The 25073-nt window shown below is 33.2% G+C and overlaps 1 protein-coding gene across 1 annotated transcript; it reads right to left on the bottom strand.

The window, feature by feature from the left end:
- Positions 1–1104: 1104 nt before the first annotated feature.
- On the bottom strand, positions 1105–24123 carry LOC106128490 (CKLF-like MARVEL transmembrane domain-containing protein 4). The gene is given in 4 exon segments (NM_001312229.1): positions 1105–2598; positions 4226–4327; positions 4811–4969; positions 23810–24123. Coding segments are annotated over 4 exon segments (507 nt in total). The 5' UTR covers positions 23966–24123; the 3' UTR covers positions 1105–2508.
- Between the last annotated feature and the right edge of the window lie 950 nt (positions 24124–25073).

Raw genomic sequence — 25073 nt, 5'->3', positions numbered from 1 at the left:
CTAAGTCCCAAGTTGTCGATGTTGTTCCACAGATTCGAATCCGAGGATATATAATATTTAATAGTCAAAGTTCTCCGCCGTAGCGATCAATAATGCAATATTAACAATGTCAAATTTTGTTTGGTTTATTTTGATTTGTAATTCGTATGAAATGATAATAGAAGCTGTAACTAAGACGCAGCTTCTTTCAAGCCTTATGACGAATTATTGCAGATTAAACATAAATACAAAAGATCTAGACATTTAGACATAATTACGTGCACACCAGATCAATGATGAGAATCATGATCATTTTAGTGATGACGTAATATTTAACCATTCCTATATTTCATCATCATCAGCTCACTATACGTCCCCACCAAAGGGCTCGGAGCCTACCCTAAATTAAGGATGATTAGGCCATAGTCAACCACGCTGGCCAAGTGCGCTTGGTTGACTTCACACATATCTTTGAATTACTTGTCAGATATGTGCAGATTGCATCACGATGTTTTCCTTCACCGTGAGAACGTCGGATAAATGTACATATGTGAATCAGAAATCGAAAAACACATTGGTACATGGTGGGATTCAAACCCAGGACCTGTAGATTGCAAGTCAAGTGCTTGATCACTGAGCCACCGACGCTCCAAGCCTCGTTCCTATATTTACAAGCAATTAATTCCTTGAAGTATTTTTAAGAGATGACATAGCGTACCAATCCTATTTATAAGCCGTTAAAATTAAGAAACTAGACTCTACTAATTAGAGTCCTAACACATTTATTGAAGTGTTAGTAGAATATTTGTCGCAATTTTCTTATGATACAGATCAACTAGTATAATACATACTTTAAACGCATTTAGTCTAGTTAATAAAATCACAAATTACATACCTTTAACCTTACCATTCCTCCATTGTTTAGATCGCAGTGCGTCTGGAGCGCGTTTTCTTACTGTGAGCAACCCTAATTTAAAAGTAGTGAGGGTAATCATAAAAAAATATTACTCGCTTCTTTCATTAAAAATCATTTTAATATATTTGTAGTATAATGTATTACTAAATACCAAGTTGATGTAGATACTTTGGTATATCGTGTGATGTAGGCGTATTAAAAAAATATCATTAAAATGTTAAAATAAACTTTATTTACTTTTTACAAATTAGTTAAATTAACTATTGGGCGTTTAACTTAGGTATCAAATATTAACACGTAAGTGTAATAAAACGATGTATACAGCTTTGAAACGTAATCGAATGAATCACTAAATTTTTGTTCGAGTTTCTTTCACAGTACTGTTTAGATTTTGTGTAAATTTCATACAACACCTGTAGGTATGCACCTCAACCAATCTAAACTTAAAATACATAAATAAACAGTAATAAGTTAACTACATAAGTTTCCCATAGATTTACTACTTTAACACGTTAGCTGCCGGAATGATTTTTCGAAAAACGAACAAAATTGACCTGGTGTTTATAAGCTTTATGGGGCATTGCGGGCCACGCTGTATACAACAATTCGATTAAAAAGCGTCCGCCAAGCCACAGCGAGGTGTTGAATGGAAGTATGGCTTGTCGGTCATATAGTCCGACACGGCCTGCTTAAAACATTAGCTTGTCGGACATATAGTCCGACATGGCAACTAACGTGTTAAGATAACAACACTGAGGCTGAGGAAAAATGACCTCTAGAGGACTATTTTTTTTATCCCACTTTTGTGCTCCGGATTAGGTATATGTTACCTATGGATTTAAAAACATTTCCATCCCGCTCATCCTCTTTGAAAGAACAGAGACAACTATATTTTTGAATGTTTCTGCGGTACAATTCAACGGATGTTTTGCTATTTCTGATTTAAAAAAACCCTCACAACCACAGTATATGATCGATTACATTGATTTTGATTTTAGTTATACGATAGAAAATATAATAAAAATATATTATTTTGTGAACCCTTATTAAGACTAGCTAAGCTAAATATATAAGTTTTAAATATTAAACCACGAATAACGTGTCACTTTATAAATAGAAAATATGTGCATTATATATTAATTTTGTTTTATATATTTAGTCATTTTTTAACATATTTTTATTGTAAAATACACATATATATCGAACTACGGCTATAACAGAGTCATAATGTCAACACAGTCAAAATGAACACATTAAAAATAATAAATAGAAAATGATAAACCGTATTAAACTCTATATACTTTCTTAACAAAAGTAGGTACAAAATCTATGGCCTTATTTATTGTTACATAGTCTTTAAAAATCGAAACAATAATTTAACATAGTGCCTTTATATCAAGTAATACATAAGTGTTTCTAGCCTTTAAGTTAGTGTATAAAAATGCAATGCAAAGAGAAAAAATCTTTCTATGGAATCGTGAATTTAGACCTTCAAAATTTTTACTATAAATTCTGTACAAATAGAAAACCCTAAGAGGTTTCAGTGAAGTGAATTTAATGAAAAGACAACAAAATATTTTTCAAAATAATGCGCCTGCGCAAGAGAATAAATTTCACGAGGCAGCCGCCACGCTGGCTTTGTGCTCCTTGAACAGCAAGAAGGAACTGGCAGCATACGCCAATGTGTTGAACATACCAAATACCTGAAAAAATAACATAAGATCATTAAAAACCCTAATTTAGGTACTAATTTAGATTATGCTCGAGCTCAATGGGTACAGACGACAAAATAAAACACAATTTATATAAAATACTGGCCATAAAATACTCCTTGTATTTAGAATTTTAAAAGTAACGGAGACAAGTCAAATGTAATAAAAATGTTATTCGTAAAATAGATTTTGCTATGAAAAATTAAATAGTCTTGCTAACGTATGCAGAGTCGTTTCATATTAAAAGAGTTTCTTAGGAATAAGCTAAACTCAACATAACAAAGAACGAAACGAAAATAAATAATACGTGAGTTTCTCGTCAATTCTCGAATAATATAAATAATTTCGAAGGTCTGTTATTTCGCCCTTGTAAGAAAAGTAAGCAGAATAAGACGAACATCCGGCTCGGCGGTACTTTGCCACTGAATCATTGTAAAAACACACTATAGTTTTATCCTCTTAGGTTTACACAATTATGATAACCCATACAGTTTTTCACACGTCCTATCTGAGTAATACATTCCTTTGTGTCTTTGGATTTAGTTGAATTATTTTAAATAATAGTTCCCACGTCCTCTGTGAAACATTAATATTGTCATTGTGAATAAAACATATAACGCCACAACTATAAAGAATTTATTATATTAATTAAAAATATAACTATCTAAAGATCTCAAGGCCTAGGTTTTTCGAAATAACACAAAAATAGACTATCATTTTTAAATAGGTTAACTTTCTAATTATACGTATCTGAATTCGACAAATGTGTGCAAAGATGTACTTTGAGAAATTACAAGTTGATAACTTAAGTCTTCTCGCCTGTTCTAAATGAAAAAAGCGACGAAAAGACATTAAAAATTAAATGCCACTGCATAAAAATCACATGGTATTCGTGGCAAGTCTCAGCTAAAAATAACATATATGTAAAAGTACTCCGATGGTTTATGATTGATCGGATCGAAATTGTTATCAACAATTTATATAAACTTTCAACACATTGGTTTTGATAAACTTAGGAAACTGTACAACTGCATACACACATCGTATGTTAACACGCAGACCGCTATCAAGCTCTCGTCACCGAGTGAAAGTAACACGTATTTGTTAACTCAAATGGAGTTCAAAGAAAGCGCGGATGGATATCGGATGAATTATTTATTTAAGAAACTTTTATCTTAAGATATTTTATTAAGCCTAACATTTTTCATATCAATAGTCAACAAAGTTTTTAAGCCAGAAAAGTATGAAGTAGTAAGACAAGATTTAGAGCAGTTGACTTCATCGATCTAATATGATTCAATTGGAATTAAAGATCGTCGTAGACTTATAAATCTAAGCGCTTAAAATGTTAAAATATTTTTAACATCATAAAGTGGCAAAGAAGCATGCGAACACTTGAAATGACTGAAATATAGCAGCAACTCATGCCCATAGACATCTACAATTAAAGACGCGTTGCCAACCATTGATCGACGGAGGAAGGAACGCACAGAAAGAAGATATTTCCCCTACCTATGCGTCCTTCTCATCCAATCGTTAATTCAAATAACCACTAAGTGGCACTTATTTAGGATGAAGCAAATTGGAAACCTTTATCTATAGTATGAATATTACTTACAGCGGCGGCAACATTGCTCGCATAGTGTCCGGTCACCGTCGTAAACATTACTATAAATGCGATCAGATAGAAGAACGTCTCCAAACTCGTGCTGATCAATTCCTGGAAAGATAAAAAGACAATTCAATATCTAATCAAAAGAAACGATACTTTATTTAAATTCCCAATTAATTCCATTAATTATTGTCCTTAAAATAGATAAGGATATAATTAAATTACTGGCCTACAAAAAACACTGTTTTATGATACAATAAAACTGTGGCATGGCCATGCCTAGCCCGTGCCTGTAGGGAACTAGACAATTACAATATTGTTCAGACTCCCGTGGGACTGTATTCAACAAATACACCACGTGTTTACTAAGTTTGTTTTAATAAAACTCTATTTAAATTAATGCTAGTAAAAAGCCTCAGTATTGTCGGAATGAGCAAAAAAGTAAAAATTTGATTTAGGTATTTTGTTTGAGACATACCGTAATTATTTATCATATTTGATTACATTTAAACAGTATAAATTGTTTTGTCCATAAAATTAATGTCGGAAAGTAATGTTTCAAATCAGTATTTTACAAATAACTATACTTACAGATAAGACCCAATTGATGGGTAGTTTTAATGCTTCTCTGATGCTGAGTAAGTATACAAAGCTCCACATGAGTGTTGTGATGAAGGAGGTGACGGCAACGAAGACGAACCACGCGGACGCCCATGGTGAACCCAGCGCCATGCACAGGATACCTATGATCTGAAACACAAAAAAAAATTATAAGAACTTTGCCTATTATAGACTAACTGTCGAACGCGACTTCGTCCGTCCGTAATTGAAACAATCTTAATAAATAGCCTATGTGTTCTTCCAGACTATGTTCTACATCTGTACCAAATCTCATGGAGATCCATGCAACGGTTCTAAAGATACCTTCTTACAAACATCAATACATCCATCCATCTAAACATTAGCATTTATAACATTAGTAAAATTATAGTTCTTATCAAACAGGTCTTCAACACGGTCCCACCTGACCTTAGCAAATGGTGCTACGATCGAAAGGTTCTAGAAATTCATTGAGTAATAGTTTTTTTGTAGATCTTACGTCATAATAGGCAGAAAAAAAACACGCTAATTATCCTTATTGAAAAGTAGTAATAGTTGTAAATAATCTTCTCGAATTGAGAGAATTTCTCGATTGTTGAGAGAAGGAATGATTTCCATCAATAGATTTGAGAGCGATAGTTAGTGTAGCGGTATATCCTCGTACCACTAGAACAACGGTGTCGGATATACTTATTCATACGTTTACCATGAACCTCTACTATTTATGGACATTTAAAACAAAATTCTATTTAAAAAATTAATGCTAGTAATTTTTTTAATTCCTTGACGTAAGGTCGGGAAATTCTCGTCGTAAATAATTAGTGATATAATTTCGCTTAATAGTAAAATAACAAATAGTATTTAATAGTAATATTTTCTGCTTTAAATATCAATCTGCCAAGGGAATTCCTAATGATTAATGACGTAATAAATTCTACATTAAAGTTAATATGAATTTAGTTTCCGTTTCTGAGTATAAATTCGAAAAAAGTTTTGACTAAATGGACTTCCAAAATGTGTAATTTTTAATTAAAATAAAAGTTAAAGCAATATACATATATATGAGCGAGATATAGCGATAAAGTTGTTATCAACAAACCCCTCCTCTCCTACCTATACCATTTTGACAACTCGATTCGTTAAGAAAAAAATTCATCATTGCATTATTATTTTCTATTTTAGACTCCTCTTTGCATTACACAATATGGTGGACCTAGGCATACGTTGGTGTGGAAGCTAGTCTCCCCCTTTCCCTCCAGTACCCCGTTCCCCGGCGACCGGTTTGCTGTAGCCTGCGCCTGCGCCGCCGCCGGAACGACCTACGACTACGCTGTCGCAACTCCGGGCAGGTGCCAGCTGCTAAACAAATACCAATAGACAACCGGACATTCTTCTACTATTGCAGAATGCAAAAGTTACTTTTCATTTCCTCCTTAAAACTATTTACCGTAAAAATAACACTGATATACACTACTAGAATGATATAACTCACGCCCGTAACCCAGAGAGGTAAGCACAAATATCGGATTACTATTAAGCGTGATACTGGCATACTTTTCTTGCCTTTTCCTACATCAATCATACAAGTTCGTCATTTACGGGTTCAATAATTTAATCGACAATCTTACAAACTACAAATTTCGTGCGGAATTTAGATATATTTCTTAAATTAGCATAATCATTTGAGATTATTTATCATTTCAACGGTAAATAGATAGAAAAACAAACGAGCATCGGGGTCGAAAATATATGCCATGAGAGAAGCGCACTGCGTACAATCGGTGAAAGTGCGTGACAGCACGCCCCGTCCCTGCCCCGCGCCGCCTGCATACGTATAGGACGCCACCATACCGAGACCTTTGTCAATGGGCCCAGACCATCCACGCTCACATACGACCCAGTCGCGCTCCAAATAACCACACGTAGCCGGATTTCCGATTCGATAACATGCGACTGCGACCTATAACATATTTATATAGTAACTGATTCCAATAGTTATTTGTGGTCAAAATATTTACACGCGGTAGACATTACACGAAACCATTACACGTTGGTGCCATTTGACCGTGAAAGTTAAAGAAAGTTTGATAATTTGATGCTTAAATTATACTGACCGACTTTCAATGTTTATCACTTTTAGTTAAAGACACTTCAGACAGCCGTATTTGAAAAATTAATTTTATTTCTTTTATCGTGCTTTCAATTATTTGCCGACATCTTTTATCTAAATCTAAAAACCAAGTTATTGTGTTCTCTAAAACCTTACTTATTTACGTAAAAAAAGGTTTAATACCATTATATTTTATAGGTTTAACAATTTCTATTATAATAACTAGGCGTCATTCTTAATAACATGTATTCCAGCGGGAATACCATTAATTTAAGCAAGACCATTTTTACGCCACATGCGAGTTTTATTAACATCAAATCTCTAAGGCTTTTGTTACATCGCTCTATTGTTTTTCCTAACTTTATTATGTTTAATATGTATAACTACAAGTTCTTTTTACTATCGATATCTTATAGATATATTTACATTTATACAACGGAGACAGACGTCTTAACTACGACTTAAACGCTCACGTGTCCTTGAACAACGTAATTGTTTTAACAATAGAGGCTAATCCATTTGCTTGTCATACGACTGCCGCCATTTTGTTTGCAAAGCAAACGTAATGTTTTTTTTTCAATATAGGTCGAATGGACTCGTATTTCTAGATAGTATGTCACAAATAACGTTTAACCACATGACGTAAAATAAATAATAGTGTTATATGAATGTAAATGAAAGTCAACATCTGTGCTATCATATTTATCAGTAGCCTATATTTATTTGATGCATATATTTATAACAAAATGACATTTATATCATGTTGGTCAAGGAGGGGTCAGTGGTAAAAATATTTTTTTTTCAAAACGAATGTTTCTTAACATAGGTTTTTAAGGAAAAACTGACAAGTCGTTTTTGAGTTATTTACGTGGGTCTACAAGGATTGTAGCCTTAGTATTTTGAAGTAGTTTATGTAGCTATTTTACGTTTTATTCCAGACAGGGGTACAACTACCTATATTTCTAAAGTAATAAACAAATATTTGTACTAAAATAAAACTTTAGTACTAAAGACAATTCGATAACTAACCTGATGTTCCGGGGTTACGTATACATATATGATTTTATATTTCATTAAAAAAATCTTAACAGTAACACTTTTGAGGAAAGAACAAACACAAAAATATAGAAATTTTAGTTTTTATATTGTTAAAAATAATTTATTAGATATAGTGTGAATATAAAACCCTAATACACCAGGACACTCGGTAAAAGTCTTGTTACACTTTCACGGGCGATAAAAAATGGGGTCAGTAGACAAGTTCGTGGTAGATAAGCTGCGAGTCACACATGCCATCGATCTATTTAATACCTGTTCATTGACCCGACTTAAATGTGACGAGCTGACTTACTAGCGAATTACTTTTTGATTCTTATTTATCAAGAACCAATTCAATTTCTATGTTACTAATATTATAAAAGCGAATGTTTAGATGGATGGATGGATGTTTGTTTGTTTGAAGGTATCACCAGAACGACTAAAGGGATTTCGATGAAATTTGGCATAGATGTAGAACATGGTCTGGAAGAAGACATAGGCTACTCACTAATTTTTTTTTTATTCTGCGCAGTTTTATATAGATTAAACAAGTGAAACTAAAAAGAAGTAAAAGGATATCCCGTATTCGTGATAACGCATAGATTCAACAAAGTGGATGTTAAAAAATATGTTATCCGCTTCATCAATTAAATTATAATTGTGTGAAGTGCGAGCGATTTCATTTACTTATAAAAAGTCATCCACTCTAATTGGAAACAAGGCGGGTTGTATCGACAATTGTTCCTGTATATATTTGCACAGTGAAAATTCATGGATTTGAAAAAAATGAAGTTGCCAGCCTTTTAAATAATATTAGGAAATGAATGGTGATTGACAAAGGAATAATAAAATTGAGAGCAATATACGCAGATTATATTACAATGCAATAAAAAGTTTAAATACAAACAAACGATTATTATTCTTTCAAAGAAATACACGAGTGCATATCGTCTGTACAGACGTATTACAATAACAATGTTATCAAAATGCATTATCTTATTTTTATCTGAAGTTCAAGCAACTACCAGACCTCGTATACAAAGAGTTCTTTTTCTTTTCAAAACTGATTTGTCATTGACAGAGAGCCATGACACATATGTCTTTATATTTGCAGATTCTTTTCATTCCTTTTAGATAAACATGCTAAAATATATTTTCGTTAGTTGTAATTTGTTTCAAACATTTTTTTCACAGTATGTCGATAACGTTTTAAAGAAAAATAACAATAGGTAAAGTAACCATTGATATAAACGAATTGAATCTCTACTTTTTCCGAAAATGTAATAACAAATTTATACATGTATGTAAATTATACACCATCATCGTTAACCTGCCCTTGTCGCTACGGAGGGTCGGCACAGTGTGTACTACTCATCCAAACATCTCTATCAGTCGTCATATCTAATCCATTCCCTACTTAATCATATCCCTTTTCACACAATCTATCCATACTTTCCTTAGTCTTCCTCTACCTTTGTAACCCACATTCAATCTCACTATTTTTTTGTTTATGTGATCATCATCTCGCCGCATATTATACATAGTACATAATATATTTTATAAATGTTTTTATCCTTTATTAAGTTAATAATGAATACATGACATTGAAACTTCGTATTATTCTTACATAGTTAATGTACAAATATCGATTTAAGCTGTAATAATAACCCCACGCAAGGTCAATCGTGTGTTGTTAAATGAAGCAATATAATTTGTTTTAAAGAAATATTCCTTTCCATCATTAGTATACTCGTATTATAATATAATTAATTTAAATATGGAAGGAATATATAATGTATTTTATAGAGTTTTTCTCGAGAGTAATTTTTCGGTTTATTCCATACTAGCTGTCACCCACGTCTCCGCCCGCACAGAATAAAATAAATAAAACATAATTAGTAGAATATGTGTTCTATATCCACGCCATACTTTATGTAGATCCGTTGAGCTGTTCTGGAGGTAGTACCTAAGAAACATCCATACATCGATCCATCCAAATATTCGTATTTATAATATTAGTAAGAAGTAAGATTACATTAATTTGACCGTATTAAACGTTGATACGAGTATATCATTTACTACTAAGAAGAAGTGAATGTATATTCACCAGCCCATGACAGTTACGTCCGCATACATAAGTTTATTTACCGACTTTTCGCAATACGAGTAATGTAGAATAGTTATGATTCACTTTCCTTGCATGATAACGATAAGTAATAGGAAATGTACCAAGTGAAGATAAAAAAAAATCAATATACATTAGACATCATTACTGATACTGACTATCTAATCACCCTTAACTTAGTGTAGGCTCCGAGCACCTCGGTGGGGACGTATAGTGAGCTAATGATGATGATACAATTGTGGCTATACTTTAATAGGTATGCAATCCTTTTGTAGTTGAAAACGATGCCATTGAATAATATCATTGGCCAAGACTAAGTTTAAGTTCAAAAACCTTAAATCAACATACGTAAAGCGTTAGTTTTACGATCGTTGATAAACTTTGGTTTACAATATGCGTTTTTATACACAACAATTACGTTTAAAAGAGTTTATTATTGGTCTAAATTCGAGCAATTTATATAACGAGTTAACGTCATTTTTTTCATTTTTATGTTTTCCTCGATTCGGCGTCACGATATTGTAGCACTTTCTTTTTTGTTCCCGATTTAACTGTTGCCGTAATATTGAAATTTTGCAACTTTAACCAGTAGTTAACAGATTATGTAATATTTAACAAGCTATTTCCAAAAAGTACGTAATATTAAAAACAATTATTAATTTTTCAAGACGAAAATAATTTTTACATTTTGGTCCAAATCGAGTCGGATTGTTTTACATGAGTAATGAAGGCTGTTGAGTGGTATAATTTTACAATTTTCAAGATTTTTAATTAACAACAAAGTGGAAGCTTATTGGTCGTATAAAAGTTACATGGTCCAAGGAAGAGGTAAACATTGCTTGAAACAGTACAAGTAAGTCGAAAATTGCAGAAGCCTGGACTATTTTTAAGAAGCAGGACGATTATAAGCGGTATGTTGCCAATTGCATTATTACACATTTCTTTAAGAAGAACTGATTGTTCAGTTTCATACAGAAGAATTATAAGATATTTCCATTTAACCAATAATGCTATCAAACAAATTACATTACAACAAACATTTATAAGTTAAAATGCAATGAAACAAGAAAGTATTTTTAAGCAACCGCTCAATCATATTCATTAAATAAGCAACTCACATCTTGTAAAATATATCAATTAGAAACAGCATGCCGTCATACACCCTGGAAGGAGATATATTGGGAGAACATGGATACAGCAGCAGAAATACAAAAGACCCGAAGGAGAAGGAATAATAAGGAATAGCACACTTCTCCTGGAATGCGGCAGCGTGGTTAATATTGTATCGAACAGCACTAACAGATGTTTTTTTAGACACAGAGCATTCACACGTCGTTAGCGCTCTCCATGACCAGGACACACAGACCTCGTTCATTACCGAGAGGTTAGTCTCGGTAAAAAGTATTGATGACAAAACGAGGTAGCAAACATAGGTGAAGGTAAGAGGAGCTAAGAATGCGGCAAGACGCAATATTCAACCTTACACCTAGATGTCAGTGGACTGTTTTTTGCCTTAACAGCCCTTTTCCATAATGTGGAATAAAGGGTCCACCTGTCTCTTCATAAGTGAGGTACCATAACTTTAAGCTGAGGACTGAGGTCATACAATTATGGTATATTAAACAAGGAGACAGGCAAAGTTCACTTGTATGGAATGAGTCTATCGAGTGATATACAGGTAAAACAAGCATGACATAGAGAAAGCGAAACATAGAGGAAGCGAGAGAGACAGAGAGCATCATAGATAAAAGTGCAGTCAAATTAGTTTTTCTATGTCTTTCTGTTATTCATGTTCTACAATATTAACACATTTTTCTGCAAACAAGGGTTTTTTTATTTAAATCCCTGTACATTTTGGTAATTTATTTATTTTTATTTTTTTAATTTTTCCGCGTAGTCTAAACTTAAATATTCTATGATACCAATCTCTACCTTTAGGGTATGTGAATTTGTAAATACTTTACCAAATATTCAAATCTTCGAACGACTTGATGGTATCATATGTTGTATACTTCTCTTCTAGAAATTGTTTAAAAAGATCTTACTGCATAAGTTCAGTTCTCTTCTCTTCTCATTGTAGCCTTGTATATTATTTCCTTCATTTTTGTTAATATTCCCGTAGTGTTTCTTAAGTCTCATTCTGTCTACGAAAACTTCTGCAATAAATCTTATCTTACTTATGTGTATCTATACTACTCTCACAAAACTCCTTAATATAATGTTGTCTAATGTACTGCTAATATGTTGTGATTTGCTTATATTGTATGTGCACTTTTATCTATGTTGCTCTCTCTCTCTCTCGTTTTCTCTCTCTTTCGCTTTCTCTATGTCATGCTTGTTTTACCTGTATATCACTCGATAGACTCATTCTATACGAGTGAACTTTGCCTGTCTCCTTGTTTAATATACCATAATTGTATGACCTCAGTCCTCAGCTTAAAGTTATGGTACCTCACTTATGAAGAAACAGGTGGACCCTTTATTCCACATTATGGAAAAGGGCTGTTAAGGCAAAACAACGCACTGACATCTAGGTGTAAGGTTGTATATTGCGTCTTACCGCACTCTTAACTCCTCTTACCTTCACCTATGTTTGCTACCTCGTTTTGTCATCAATACTTTTTACCGAGACTAACCTCTCGGTAATAAACGAAGTCTGTGTGTCCTGGTCATGGAGAGCGCCAACGACGTGTGAATGTTCTGTGTCTGAAAAAACATCTGTTAGTGCTGTTCGATACAATATTAACCAGGCTGCTGCATTCCAGGAGAAGTGTGCTATTCCTTATTATTCCTTCTCCTTCGGGTCTTTTGTATTTCTGCTGCTGTATCCATGTTCTCCCAATATATCTCCTTCCAGGGTGTATGACTGCATGCTGTTTCTAATTGATATATTTTACAAGATGTGAGTTGCTTATTTAATGAATATGATTGAGCGGTTGCTTAAAAATACTTTCTTGTTTCATTGCATTTTAAGTTATAAATGTTTGTTATAATATAATTTGTTTGATAGCATTATTGAATATATCGGATTTTCTTATAATTCTTCTGTATGAAACTGAACAATCAATTCTTCTTAAAGAAATGTGTAAAAATGCAATTGGCAACATACCGCTTATAATCATACTGCTTCTTAAAAATAGTCCAGACTTCTGCAATTTCTCGACTTACTTGTACTGTTTCAAGCAATGTTTACCTCTTCCTTGGACCATGTAACTTTTATACGACCAATAAGCTTCCGTTTTGTTGTTAATTGAAAATCTTGAAAATTGTTAAATTATACCACTCAACAGTATCCATTACTCTTGTAAAACAATCCGACTCGATTTGGACCAAAATGTACAGGGATTTAAATAAAAAACCCTTGTTTGCAGAAAAATGTGTTAATATTGTGGAACATGAATAACAGAAAGACATAGAAAAACTGATTTGACATTACTAAATTCAAAAGTTTAATTTCTTCTTTTTTCATTGATTTAATGGCTGCTAAAGCGTAAAAACTCCTTGAACACGAAGTTTTATTTAACTTGCTGCTGGTATCATCATAAAAATTACTAGCAACACTGATGAAATGCTTTCAAAAATCTATGATATTTAGTTTGATAATTCAATAATATTTCAAAGTAAACTTTCAAAGCTATGAAATTCATTTTAAACAGAACTGACATGAGACATTACGTCCTATAGTTAAGTGTAATTACGACATAGAATTAAGTCGACTTACTAATAGGATAAGTATCTCAATGAGGCCTATTTGAGTGGTGTTGCAAGTCAAGGGTCGAAGTCGGAGGTCGCACACGAATGTTACGGATGACGTGGTCACTCTGGGATACAGAGCATCATTTAATTACGACAATCAACGTTGTAGACGGGAAAGAGAAATTATAACTATTACCGCTTCTGCGTTTGTAGAACAAACTATACTTTACATTGTACTGTAGTTAATGTTATCTTTGTATAACTAGAAATATCTTATACTACCTATCGCCTGCGACTCCGTCAGCGCGGAATTAAAAAAAACGTTATTAGTCCCCTATGTGAACACATCTTCTAGACTATGTTCTACATCTATCCTAGATCCTATCCTAGATATCCATGCAGCCGGTGATACCTTCAAGCAAACATCCATACATCCAAACATTTGCATTTACAATATTAGTAAGTATCGTGTCACAATGTTAGTTACCATATTCCCCGGAAACAGCGTGTCCGATTTTTATGAAATTTTGTATGCATAATCAGTAGGTCTGACCGTCGGCTACTATCTACATTTTAATCCCGCATAGAAAAAGTCGCAGGCGACAGCTAATTTCGGTACAAAATCAGTCTATAAAAATTGAGGAAAAGAAAGCAAAACTGTATGATTTCTCGATAATATTCGGTAGCAAAAACATATTTTTGCCAACAATTTACATTTTAATTCTTAGATAAAGTGCATTTCAATATCATTGGTTTTTATCTGTCAATATCATTACAGTGAACAAATTTAATCTGCTTAACGTTGATAAAAGCGCGACCGTTATTTCATTTGTTATTCCCCTGACCCGTTTTCCCAGCGGAGCGTCACGAAACTAGCAAAGCGTAGAACAAGAGGAGCGACCTCCCGAAATAACCAACTGTTTGAGACAGCGGGCAAATATAAACGCTAATAAACGCGGAATAAAAAGACGTGACATAATCTACGTTAATTCTTTTCAATATTTTTCCTACGACCCAGAATAAATTGCAAACGAACATTACCTACGAGAATATCGACGTAATTTGACTCTAGACTCTCTTACGATGGTATTACAAAAGATAGAACAGTAAGAAATATCAACTTATAGTCAACTAACTGTCGCCCGCGACTCTGTCGGTGTGGTATTAAAACAATATTTAGTAGCCTATGTATCCTTCCAGAATGTGTTCTACATATATGCCAAATTAAAACGAGATTCGTACAGCCGTTCTGAAGACACCTTCAAACAAACATCCATCCATCTAAACATTTGCATAAATAATTTTTGTAAGAAGATGTAAATGAAAAAGTATGTGAAAGATATATTTTTTACAAAATCAAATGGTTAATTTTTCTTACACTCCATTCTCACATGGATATTTGTAAAAGCTACAAGTTTTTTTTTTAATTTAAACGAGCGCCCCTACAAACTTTATTTCGGTAACAGGAAATTACATAAACAATTGTTTTAGCGCACATTAAATTTTTATTTAGCCTGCAGGCATACGTTACAGCGTCTCTTTTATTACCTCTTCGCTAATCATTTAACCTTGAACAAACCATAGTTCCGTACACCTCGATAACAAATAAAAAAATGTAATATTGATTTAGAATTTGTACGTAAGTGGTAGGTGTTGAAGTTTATTAGTTTTTCCAGACTAAGTTCTACATCTATGCCAAATTTCGGCGAGATTCATACAGCCGTTCTGGAGATACCTTCTAACAAACATCCATCCAAACATTCGTATTTATGACATAAGTAAAATAATAATCTGTATCGGATTGTAATTGCTATCGGGGAAGTACCAAAATAATACTGACGTAATAGCAAAACTTTTGTTAACTTACGAAATCGCTCGTATAGTTTAAGCTTTGATTTTTTTATTATAATTTGTTCAATTTTGGAGGTTAGAGTGGCTTAGTCTTGCACTCCCACATGCTCCTACTCGCATGCTTCAATGATGACAGTACCTTACTCAAACCTAACAAAACATTATATATGATCTATGCAGACAAATAAATTTACATGCCTTATATACGTTACTTATTACAAAAGATACATAGGTTTAATTACGTGTAAACAGTAAATATTGTCGTAACGATGCTTACCAAATTGAAAATTAAGTTAGAAAGTCTTTCTGAAAAGGAAAGTCTTTCGAATACTTAAACAATAATTTTTTGTTGTTTGTTGTTTATTAAACACTAGCTGTAGCCCGCGACTCCGTCTGCGCGCAATTAAAAAAGAACTGAGTAGCCTTTCTTCCAGATTATGTTATACATCTATGCCAAATTTGAGCGAGATCCACGCAGCCGTTCCGGAGATACCTTGAAACATCCATCCATCCATGTAAACATTCGCATTTATAATATTATATATATAGTAAGAAGTAAGATAAAGTATGTAGCTAGTAATTGAGATTGAACCGAAAGTCTTAAGGCAGCAATGGAATGTAGAAGGGCCGAATTGGACACACTAGAATGATGCAACACTACTTGACTATACCAGCCATTAGGTAAAACACGTCTTGGTGTATTCGTTAAAATATCCACAAGCACACAAAGCTGTGTGGCTATTCGCGTGTGCTCAACTGCCCAACTGTGTCGCAAAACGCAACACAATACGCGACGTTAAGGTTTCGACACAGCGCTTTGTTTTCGTAATAACTCCGCGAAGTATGAATAACTCCGCAACGCAAATGAAACTGAAATATTGCATATTGCGTACAAATCGCGATATGGAAAATATACTTAGAATAACAATTTTTTTACCTTAATATTATATATCAATATGTGTTAATACTTGTTTTCTAAAAACTCATCTACGTTTTCTACATGTATTGTAAAATTTTATAAAACAAAGTATTAATTTCTATTAATTTTATTCTTTATTGTTTAGGTTATAATATAAAATCATTACTATTTCAAACAATAACTATCAGATAAGCTTGAGAAATTGAGTCTTCACCTTGGCAATGCTGAGCGATGATCTCGGAGTTACCTTGAACAACGGTTATGTCCAGTAAACGACTACCAGTAGATAATAAAATTCTAAATAACGATTTCACTGTTTTCTTATAAACAGTAAAGATACGTCAGATAAGATAACTGATGAAAATTTCCGTTCGAGTAAATTAAATTAAAAAAATCTCAATTAAGAAAAATGTTACATCAAACGCCGGTTCATTTATCTTTTAATCTCATCAAGCCAAGTTTCATAACACGTACCTACATTTGCAATTTCTCTTTAATAATATGTAGCTTTACTAACAGCTAAATTAACGTAACGTCAATCAATGTGTTATGCAAAACTTTTACCTCATAGTTACTATAGTTACTGTAATAATAAAAAAAAACCCTACGATCGTAACTACCGTAAAATTATTGTCGACTTACCGTTTAGCGATTTAATGACTTTACAAACATGTAAACAGAATGTTGTTTGGATATCGAGCAAGTGAAATGATGGGGAAACGACAGGCCGTACTGGCTACGTTGGTCGGCTGGCCGGGCCTCATACCGCCTTACCCGGACAGACGACTACTTTCATTTCAACGCCAGCTTTCACCCGACCTCTCGCTCAAATAAAACTTTACGTTTGCTAAATTTTAATTACTTATTATCGAGCTCCGATATTCATAAAGAGTACGATTCGTTTGCAAATTTATAATTTTGTTTATAAATGAAATAGAAAGCATCATCAGGAACGTATGCTACATCTCTTAATTTTGATATAAAGAGCTTTAATATCGTCGAGTCCTATAAATTTAAATTGTCTGAAAATAACTGTATTTCTCTTTTTTTAATTATAATCGAGAGAAAGTTGTACCTTCAAATTGCCGAGTTGGTCTACAATTTTTCAACATATAATATGAAACTTCAAAATGTAATCCACACACATATATCCAGCAGTTTGACATCAGGTTCATTGACCTTTCATTAATTTGTGTAACAAAATTTTTTGCTCCAAAGACTTTTTTTACTTTACATCTACCAAATATTAATGAATACCAATAATAAAAAAAATGTCTATTGATTAATTTAAAATAAAGTGCGCTAACATTACGATAAACGAGAAAGTGAAAAAGAGAAAGTAAATTGATTACTGCAATAGTAAAGAAAATTCAAATAGCGAAAATTTAAGCTTGCCAAATCTAATTACACGCCTTGAAAACCATCTTAATTTTAAGTAAATTACATTATTATAGTGCTATTTCTCGCAAGACATCTTTTCATAGTTTCATTTTGGAACAAATATCAAAGATAATATACATTTACACATTATTATAATAGTTAGAATTATTTAGCGCGAATGCGCGCTTTCGTTACAAAATCAAGTATCAGAATGATTAGTGAGGGGACTTAAACGTTGACATTTTAATAAGGCTAGTGTTGCGCCGATATATCGGCACAGTGTCGGTTTTTCTTCCTAACAATACATATTCGCATTTTGAAAGTAAATAGTTAAATCCGATTCGCACGAACTGGTATCTTAAGCTATCGTTAAAATGAAACTGAAAACAATTGACATTGCACTAAACTCGCATGACCGCACATTTTCTATAGCCAATTCTAGATAACGACAATCACTGAAAACAATTATGAGAACAACCCTTTGTAATACTGCACCTGTCTACCTTACAAGAATAAATATTTTATAACTAGTCTACACACATACGTCTTTATAACCATAGGTTGGCAACACTGAAACTTTCAAACAAAAACGTATTTACATATTTCTTATTGGATCTTAACTCTGATAAAAGTCGAGTACAGAGAAAATATTTTTGATTTTGAGTAATTTCGATTAGAGACAAAATAAAATTATCTAATCTTATTAAATATACGGATCTTGAAATAATAGAAAGTTAACACAGAAATCATAATCTGGTCGATGATGTCCCAATGTCATTATGTCGCAATTATTGTGGCAAGTAATCTTTTAATTTCAATAAAAAAAAGATATTAATCCAAGATGACTGGGAGTTAATACATCAATGGATCGCATCTTTAGTCGGTCGCTTAGCTGTATGAACATCACTTACTGTAACTACAAGAGAACGGTAACGATTAAACTAGCGCTACCTAACATATTGCATTCTCAGCAAAATTGAAAAGGCCTGCATAAAGCGAGGTCATATTGTTACATTCCATTCGATTTGATAGTTTATATTAGAATCCGTTAGCTGTTATATCATAAAGTTGTTTCCAATTGTTTAAGATTATTTAGCAAGAAATAGTTTTTAAATCTTAATGCATGCATGCGGAAACTGCAGCTAGACTGTCTTATTAGCAATGTCAACTTACTTCTTACTAATATCATAAATGCGAATGTTCAGATGGATGTTTGTTTGAAGGTGTCATGAACGAATCAACGGATCTTGATGAAATTTGGCACAGATGTAGATCGTAGTCCGGAAGAACACATAGGCTACACACTAAGATTATAAATATTTCAAATCTTGCTAATTCAGTCAGTTGAACACAACTCTAACTTCCTTGCAAAAGGAATTTTTAATGATATTTTATAAGTAAGTATAGTCTCCGTATTTAAGTGGTAAGACATATAAAGTCTTTTACAGTTAGTACAACGTTGTACAGTCTTTTCTATACAGTTATTTACTCAAACAATGTCGATCTGAGATCCCATTGTTATATCAAGGGCGAAGTCGCGACGTTAGACAAATGTTTTTGTACTTATCGATTACATCCTCAATGCAATCAGAACCGGTATTAAAGTAACGGTTAAGTGTTCAACTTAGTATAACTTAGACATTAGATGAGCTACTTCTAAGGCAACTTGTGACAATTCACAGAGTCAAGTCCCCATCGGACTTATACTGTATTTTCCAACAGTGATAAAACAAAGTATGGAATTTTTATATGCAAAGAGGTACAATATTGTAGAAGTTTTTGACGACAAAAATTACATTTTCTTTGCTAAAAATATCGTGTTTGAAAGTGGAAGTGTACCATAGTTGTTACACAATACAAGATTGTCAAGATCCTACGAAAACGTGATGTAATACAAACGTCCTTGACTAAGTTATGCATACCTACGAGTTACGAGCACAAGGCAAGGCGCACGGCACCAGCCATACTTTATTTGTTCACAGATATTTATAACAGACTTATTTATTCGTCATAATTTCAGGTATTCAATCACTTTATTTCGATGGCAAATTATTTCATAATAAAAACACTTGCATCTATGTCGCTAAAATGTATGACAAAGCATAAATGACTCATTTTTATGAGAATTAAATCATTACCGTATATAGTGTTAAGTAGGTGGCTACAGACGTGTCATTTGGAATTATTTAACAGTTCCTTCTATGAAATTTATAATTTATATCAAAATGTATTTAGTTTGATATTACAAAGTTAATTCGCGTTAGTTTAACTTGCATGGCAAAAGAAATAAGATGATTCAAGGAACATTATATCGGGAACCATTTTATTTTCTTTCTATAACATGCGAAACATTTGAAGTCGATTACTATTACTAAAGGACGTTTTTACCGCTCTGCTAGATCCATCAAAAGCAAGAAAACATATCAACATTTTCTTATTGAACCATAGTGACCTTTGAGTACAACGATCAATATTAATTTTGCCGTCGAAATTAACTCACATTTAGTCCGCCTTTTTATACGACTGATGTAATCAGATTTCTTTAACCTTACCGTGGATTACTCATCGGTTAAAGGTGCCCTTTGAAGTGCTGTGTCGTCACGCTTATTCTTATACGAACATGTAAACATATTGTCCAAGCGAAAACAACTAATACTTTACCGAACCATATAATTTTTCTTAATTCATTACAGTTGTCATAACATTGAGAGCATGTTTATATAGAAATATTAAAATAACTCGTCTTACATACGGTAACAAAACTGTTTAACAAGTTTTAGTTGAATAACTATTTTTAATTTCCATGATGTTCGTAACCTGTCTTCCTTCATTTCATACTTGACAAACATTCTCATTTTCGGTCAAGAAATGTCTGTAATACTTTGGAAAACTGTTTTTGATTTACTACAGTGCCGGTCTTAGGCGAGAACCTAGTATGCTGGACAGGAAGGGGCGCCATAGGTCCACAATTAGGGCCCCTGCCCAAAGGGCGTGGTAGAAAAGAGGACGCCCGTCAAAATCTCGCCCAGGGCGCTAGTACACCTAAATCCGTAACTGATTACTTATTATAATGTTTAAATACAAATAGTTAAACGTTTATGCATAAATTAACCACAATTTGTGTGCGCATTTCTATTATTTTCAAGCCACTCCTTAACAAATGCCTTTGAAATACTTAGTGAAACTGATCTGTAGCCACTCAATGGTAAGCTAAGGTCGCATTGAAATTTTGTATTCCAAGGGTTGGGTATTCCACTCTTGTACTTAAAACATGGGAAGTACTTTCACATCTTGAATGTTTCATATCTTTATAAAATCTACGGAAAGACATAACAATGAGTACACCCAAGATCGGTGAGAGTGGCGGCAATTAGAAGCAGTTTTACAGACTGTAGATGGAAAGATAATCTTGGTGGAAAAGATATTAAGGGGAAGTTACGTCTCAAAACTACTACAGAGAACTAACGTCCGGTAATAATTATAAAGTTAATGAATCGTTATTTAATTAAGTTTATTGTAAATGCGTATGCAACATTCCTAAAACTTTGTAACGTGGATCGTTTATATAAAAACATTACTTAATTACATTTTATCGGTGAATTCTATTCATTTTAGTAATATTTTAAAATTAAATAGAACAATTTTGCATTCAAAGACTGTTTAGATTATTCTTTGGATATTCATATGTATTTTGTTTACTAATACTTAAAGTTAATACTTCTGCAAGGTGAAATATAATATTATATTTGTTCTTATGCTAGATACATTGCAATATAGATAATTACATAAATACGGAAGATTAAAGAATGATATTCGGTTTTCTGTAGTAAAAGTTGAAAAAATAAATTCTTATGTACGCGAAAGCTATAATGTTTTTATTGCAATAGCTCGAAGTACGGTACACGGTACCGGTGTAATTTGTGTGCACCGGTTTCCTGTGCATTATTCGTTTCTTCGCACATGCCCCGGCACTTAACCCCTATGAGGTATCCCAAGGATATTTGGACTGATGACAGGGGAATATTCCATTACTTTCGACTGATATTCAAAGAGCGAATGACAGTGTATAATATTGTATTGATAAAATTTTTCGTAATATTGTAAGAAATATAAATAATAGGATTTTATATCATTTGTATATCAGTCCATTAACTCCGCCTGTTTTTTTTGTTTGAAAATATTTCCTACATCATTATTATCGGAATAATCTCGTGCCGTGCCCATTCAAGGTCATTTGATATTTGAATGATTAAGTTATTGATTTGTATGAGTACACAAATGTATTATACTTTAAAACTTATAAGTGACTAGTCTCTGCATGATTTTAAATCTGCCAACATATTACAATCTGTAAATATAATTACTGTTGTACCTATATTAAGGTATATATAAAAGTTCACGACCATGTACGCTTAAATGTTAACCTCTAAGGTTAAATGGTCATGGTTTTAAAGATTTTTTAACGGTGATATTCATAAAATGCATACCTACGACTTTCATAAACGCAATTTAGCATCCTATGAACGTATATCTTATAGGACAAATCTCATTGTTGATAAACATCAACCGCTCTCATTAAACAAATGTAAATCTTATGTGAAGTGATGACAAGGATGAATATGTCATCGACTTATTTCGAAATTAGACTTTCTTCGAAGCATTTATAATGTCTCGTGTCATTTCTCAATAGTTTGGAAACTGTCAACTTATACTAATGACTACATATAACAGAAATAACAATAATGAGTAGCATGGAATTCAGTTTGAAAATATATTTAACAGATTGTAAATATCAAGTCATTTATAATATGCTGTCTTTTTAATATGTCTAGTAAGTTTATAAACTGATGAACTTTACAGTAATTCGGTAACACACAATAACATCAGTGATTTGTGACTTGTGACACTAAAAGATGATACCATCCAGTGGGCGACTAAACACTTTAGTTCCTCAGTCGTCCTCGAAACCAACTCCTACAAGTCAAATACCTGTTATTTAGTAGGTACGAATAGATTACTATGTTAATGGACCACTAATAGTTAAAATACTTAATACTGAAACACCAGTCTACATTCCGTTGTCGTTAAAATGTTATTAAATACTTCAATAATGCAGTGTTTTAAGAAAAATGTTATAGTTGTAGTATAAATTTAAAACGAATGCATAATTGGGTGCCTACAACAAAACCAGTCTGGGTAAAATACTAAACACTATCTAACATAAGAGTTGAAGGCTGTTCAAAAAATGTATTTATATGGCTCTACCATAAAATATTAAAACGTTCAGTGCTACCAAATCAACTCATCAGCAGATCACATGGAAAAAACCTTGTTGTATTGAATTTGTTAAGGTTATTACCTTAACAAATTCAATACAAGAATTTTTGTCCAGAAGTGTCCAGAATTGCAATGGAAATTTACAAAGTTGCGTAGGCTGTTCTTGGGTGTTGCACAGATCCCACTGCTTGGTAAGATTGTCTACTGACCTCCATGGCGTCAAAGCTTTCTCAGCAATAAACGACAGCACCAACGACCTCAATAACTCTCATACACGTACACATTCAGCCGCCTTGTGTGTACACGGCATAATTTAACAACATAACGTTCCCTCATAACTTCTGCTTATGATCATAACACAGATTGTAATTTACCCAATGAAATCATACTAGGTGTCTGTGCAGATAAATTTTAGTCTTATGTCATGTTTTAATAATACCAGTTTGAGTAGAGTAGTGACGCACTTTTATTGACAAATGCCTCTGTTGTTTAGAAGTTTGAAAGCAATTAGCGTTTTTATCTAATGGTAAAGGTAATCGATGGACATGTTTGCAAGTTTTATATATTTTTAAATGAGATTCAAATAAGACTCACCAATTGTACGATCTTTAATAATCCTGGCGGTGCTTTAAAATAATCTATGTTAATTTTGATCCAGTCTAGCGGTCCGCCCTGCTGCTGCGGCGGCTGCGCTTGCTGCGGAGAAGGCTTGTTGGGGTCTACGGTCACAACTGTCTCGGGAGCCATCATCCTTTATAATATGTCCTTGGAGGAAGCGAAAAAACAAAAGGTTCTAGGTGTTATAACACGAACACTGTCACTAGAAACTTAGTGCACTAATGGCCCGTAACACATTTTTGTCCAGCGAGCGAGGAAGCGTCGTGTTTATGTCGAGCGACGACCGACGAGTGTAGCGGAGTGGCGCGGGCGCGGGCGCGGAATGAGATTCAGAATGGAAGCCGGAGCCGACCGAGCCGCGACCGCGCGCCGCGCCGCCCGGTGACGCCCGCTGACGGTATTTTATTTTAGCTGTTAGGTTCGAGACATTAATGGGACGGCTGTTAAAACAAACTTACTTTTGACTAATTATTAAGCAATAGATATTGAAGAAAACAATTATCTTATTTACTATAATAATTTTTAAAGCCATGGTTTCATTTAATGATACATATTGTGCAATTTAAATAACCGGTATATATTAACTCGTCGCAAATATACCTTTAAAGATTTTTTATATTTTGGATTATATGTAATTTTTTGGAATATGACTATCTGATTTAATGGAACGTTGACTCGCTTGGCGAAATAGAAAGCAGAACTTCCTATGCATGAATGTTAACCAGCATTTTGAGTAGGTAAGTGGTGACAACTTTCCACCAAACAAACAGCAAACGGAACTTACACCGAGAAACGTTTGAATGTAGAAATTAAGATGTTTCAGACGTTGTGTTGACTGAGAAGACGATCAAGAAAAGGAAAGAAAAGACTGGTCTTAACACACCATGTATTTTAGTTCTCCTCAGAAACGCAAATAGGTTTCAGAATATATACGTGTTTAGCCATGTTTATATATCAGTTTAGTATAATGTCTCACGAAAGTTTGAATAATTTAATAGGTTTCAGAATGTTAAAAAGTAAAAACTATATCATACCTATAAAGTTTTTATTTATTGAAATTGTTGACTTAGTCCGATGCGAACAAGTTCTTGTAAACCTGGTTAAAAATTAAATTAGATTATAAATCAAGTTCTATTAAAACGTTGGAATGTTATAAGTTTTTAATTATTTTGGGTGTAGAAAGCCTTAAGTCTCTCATATTATAAACTCTACTAATTAAGAATAGCGCCTTGCTGATTCC

This window comes from Papilio xuthus, unplaced genomic scaffold, assembly GCF_000836235.2.
Source record: "Papilio xuthus unplaced genomic scaffold, Pxut_1.1 DF828780.1, whole genome shotgun sequence".
NCBI classification, from domain to species: domain Eukaryota; kingdom Metazoa; phylum Arthropoda; class Insecta; order Lepidoptera; family Papilionidae; genus Papilio; species Papilio xuthus.
The sequence above is the reverse complement of the archived record's forward strand: the minus strand, read 5'-3'. Positions and strand labels throughout refer to the sequence as shown.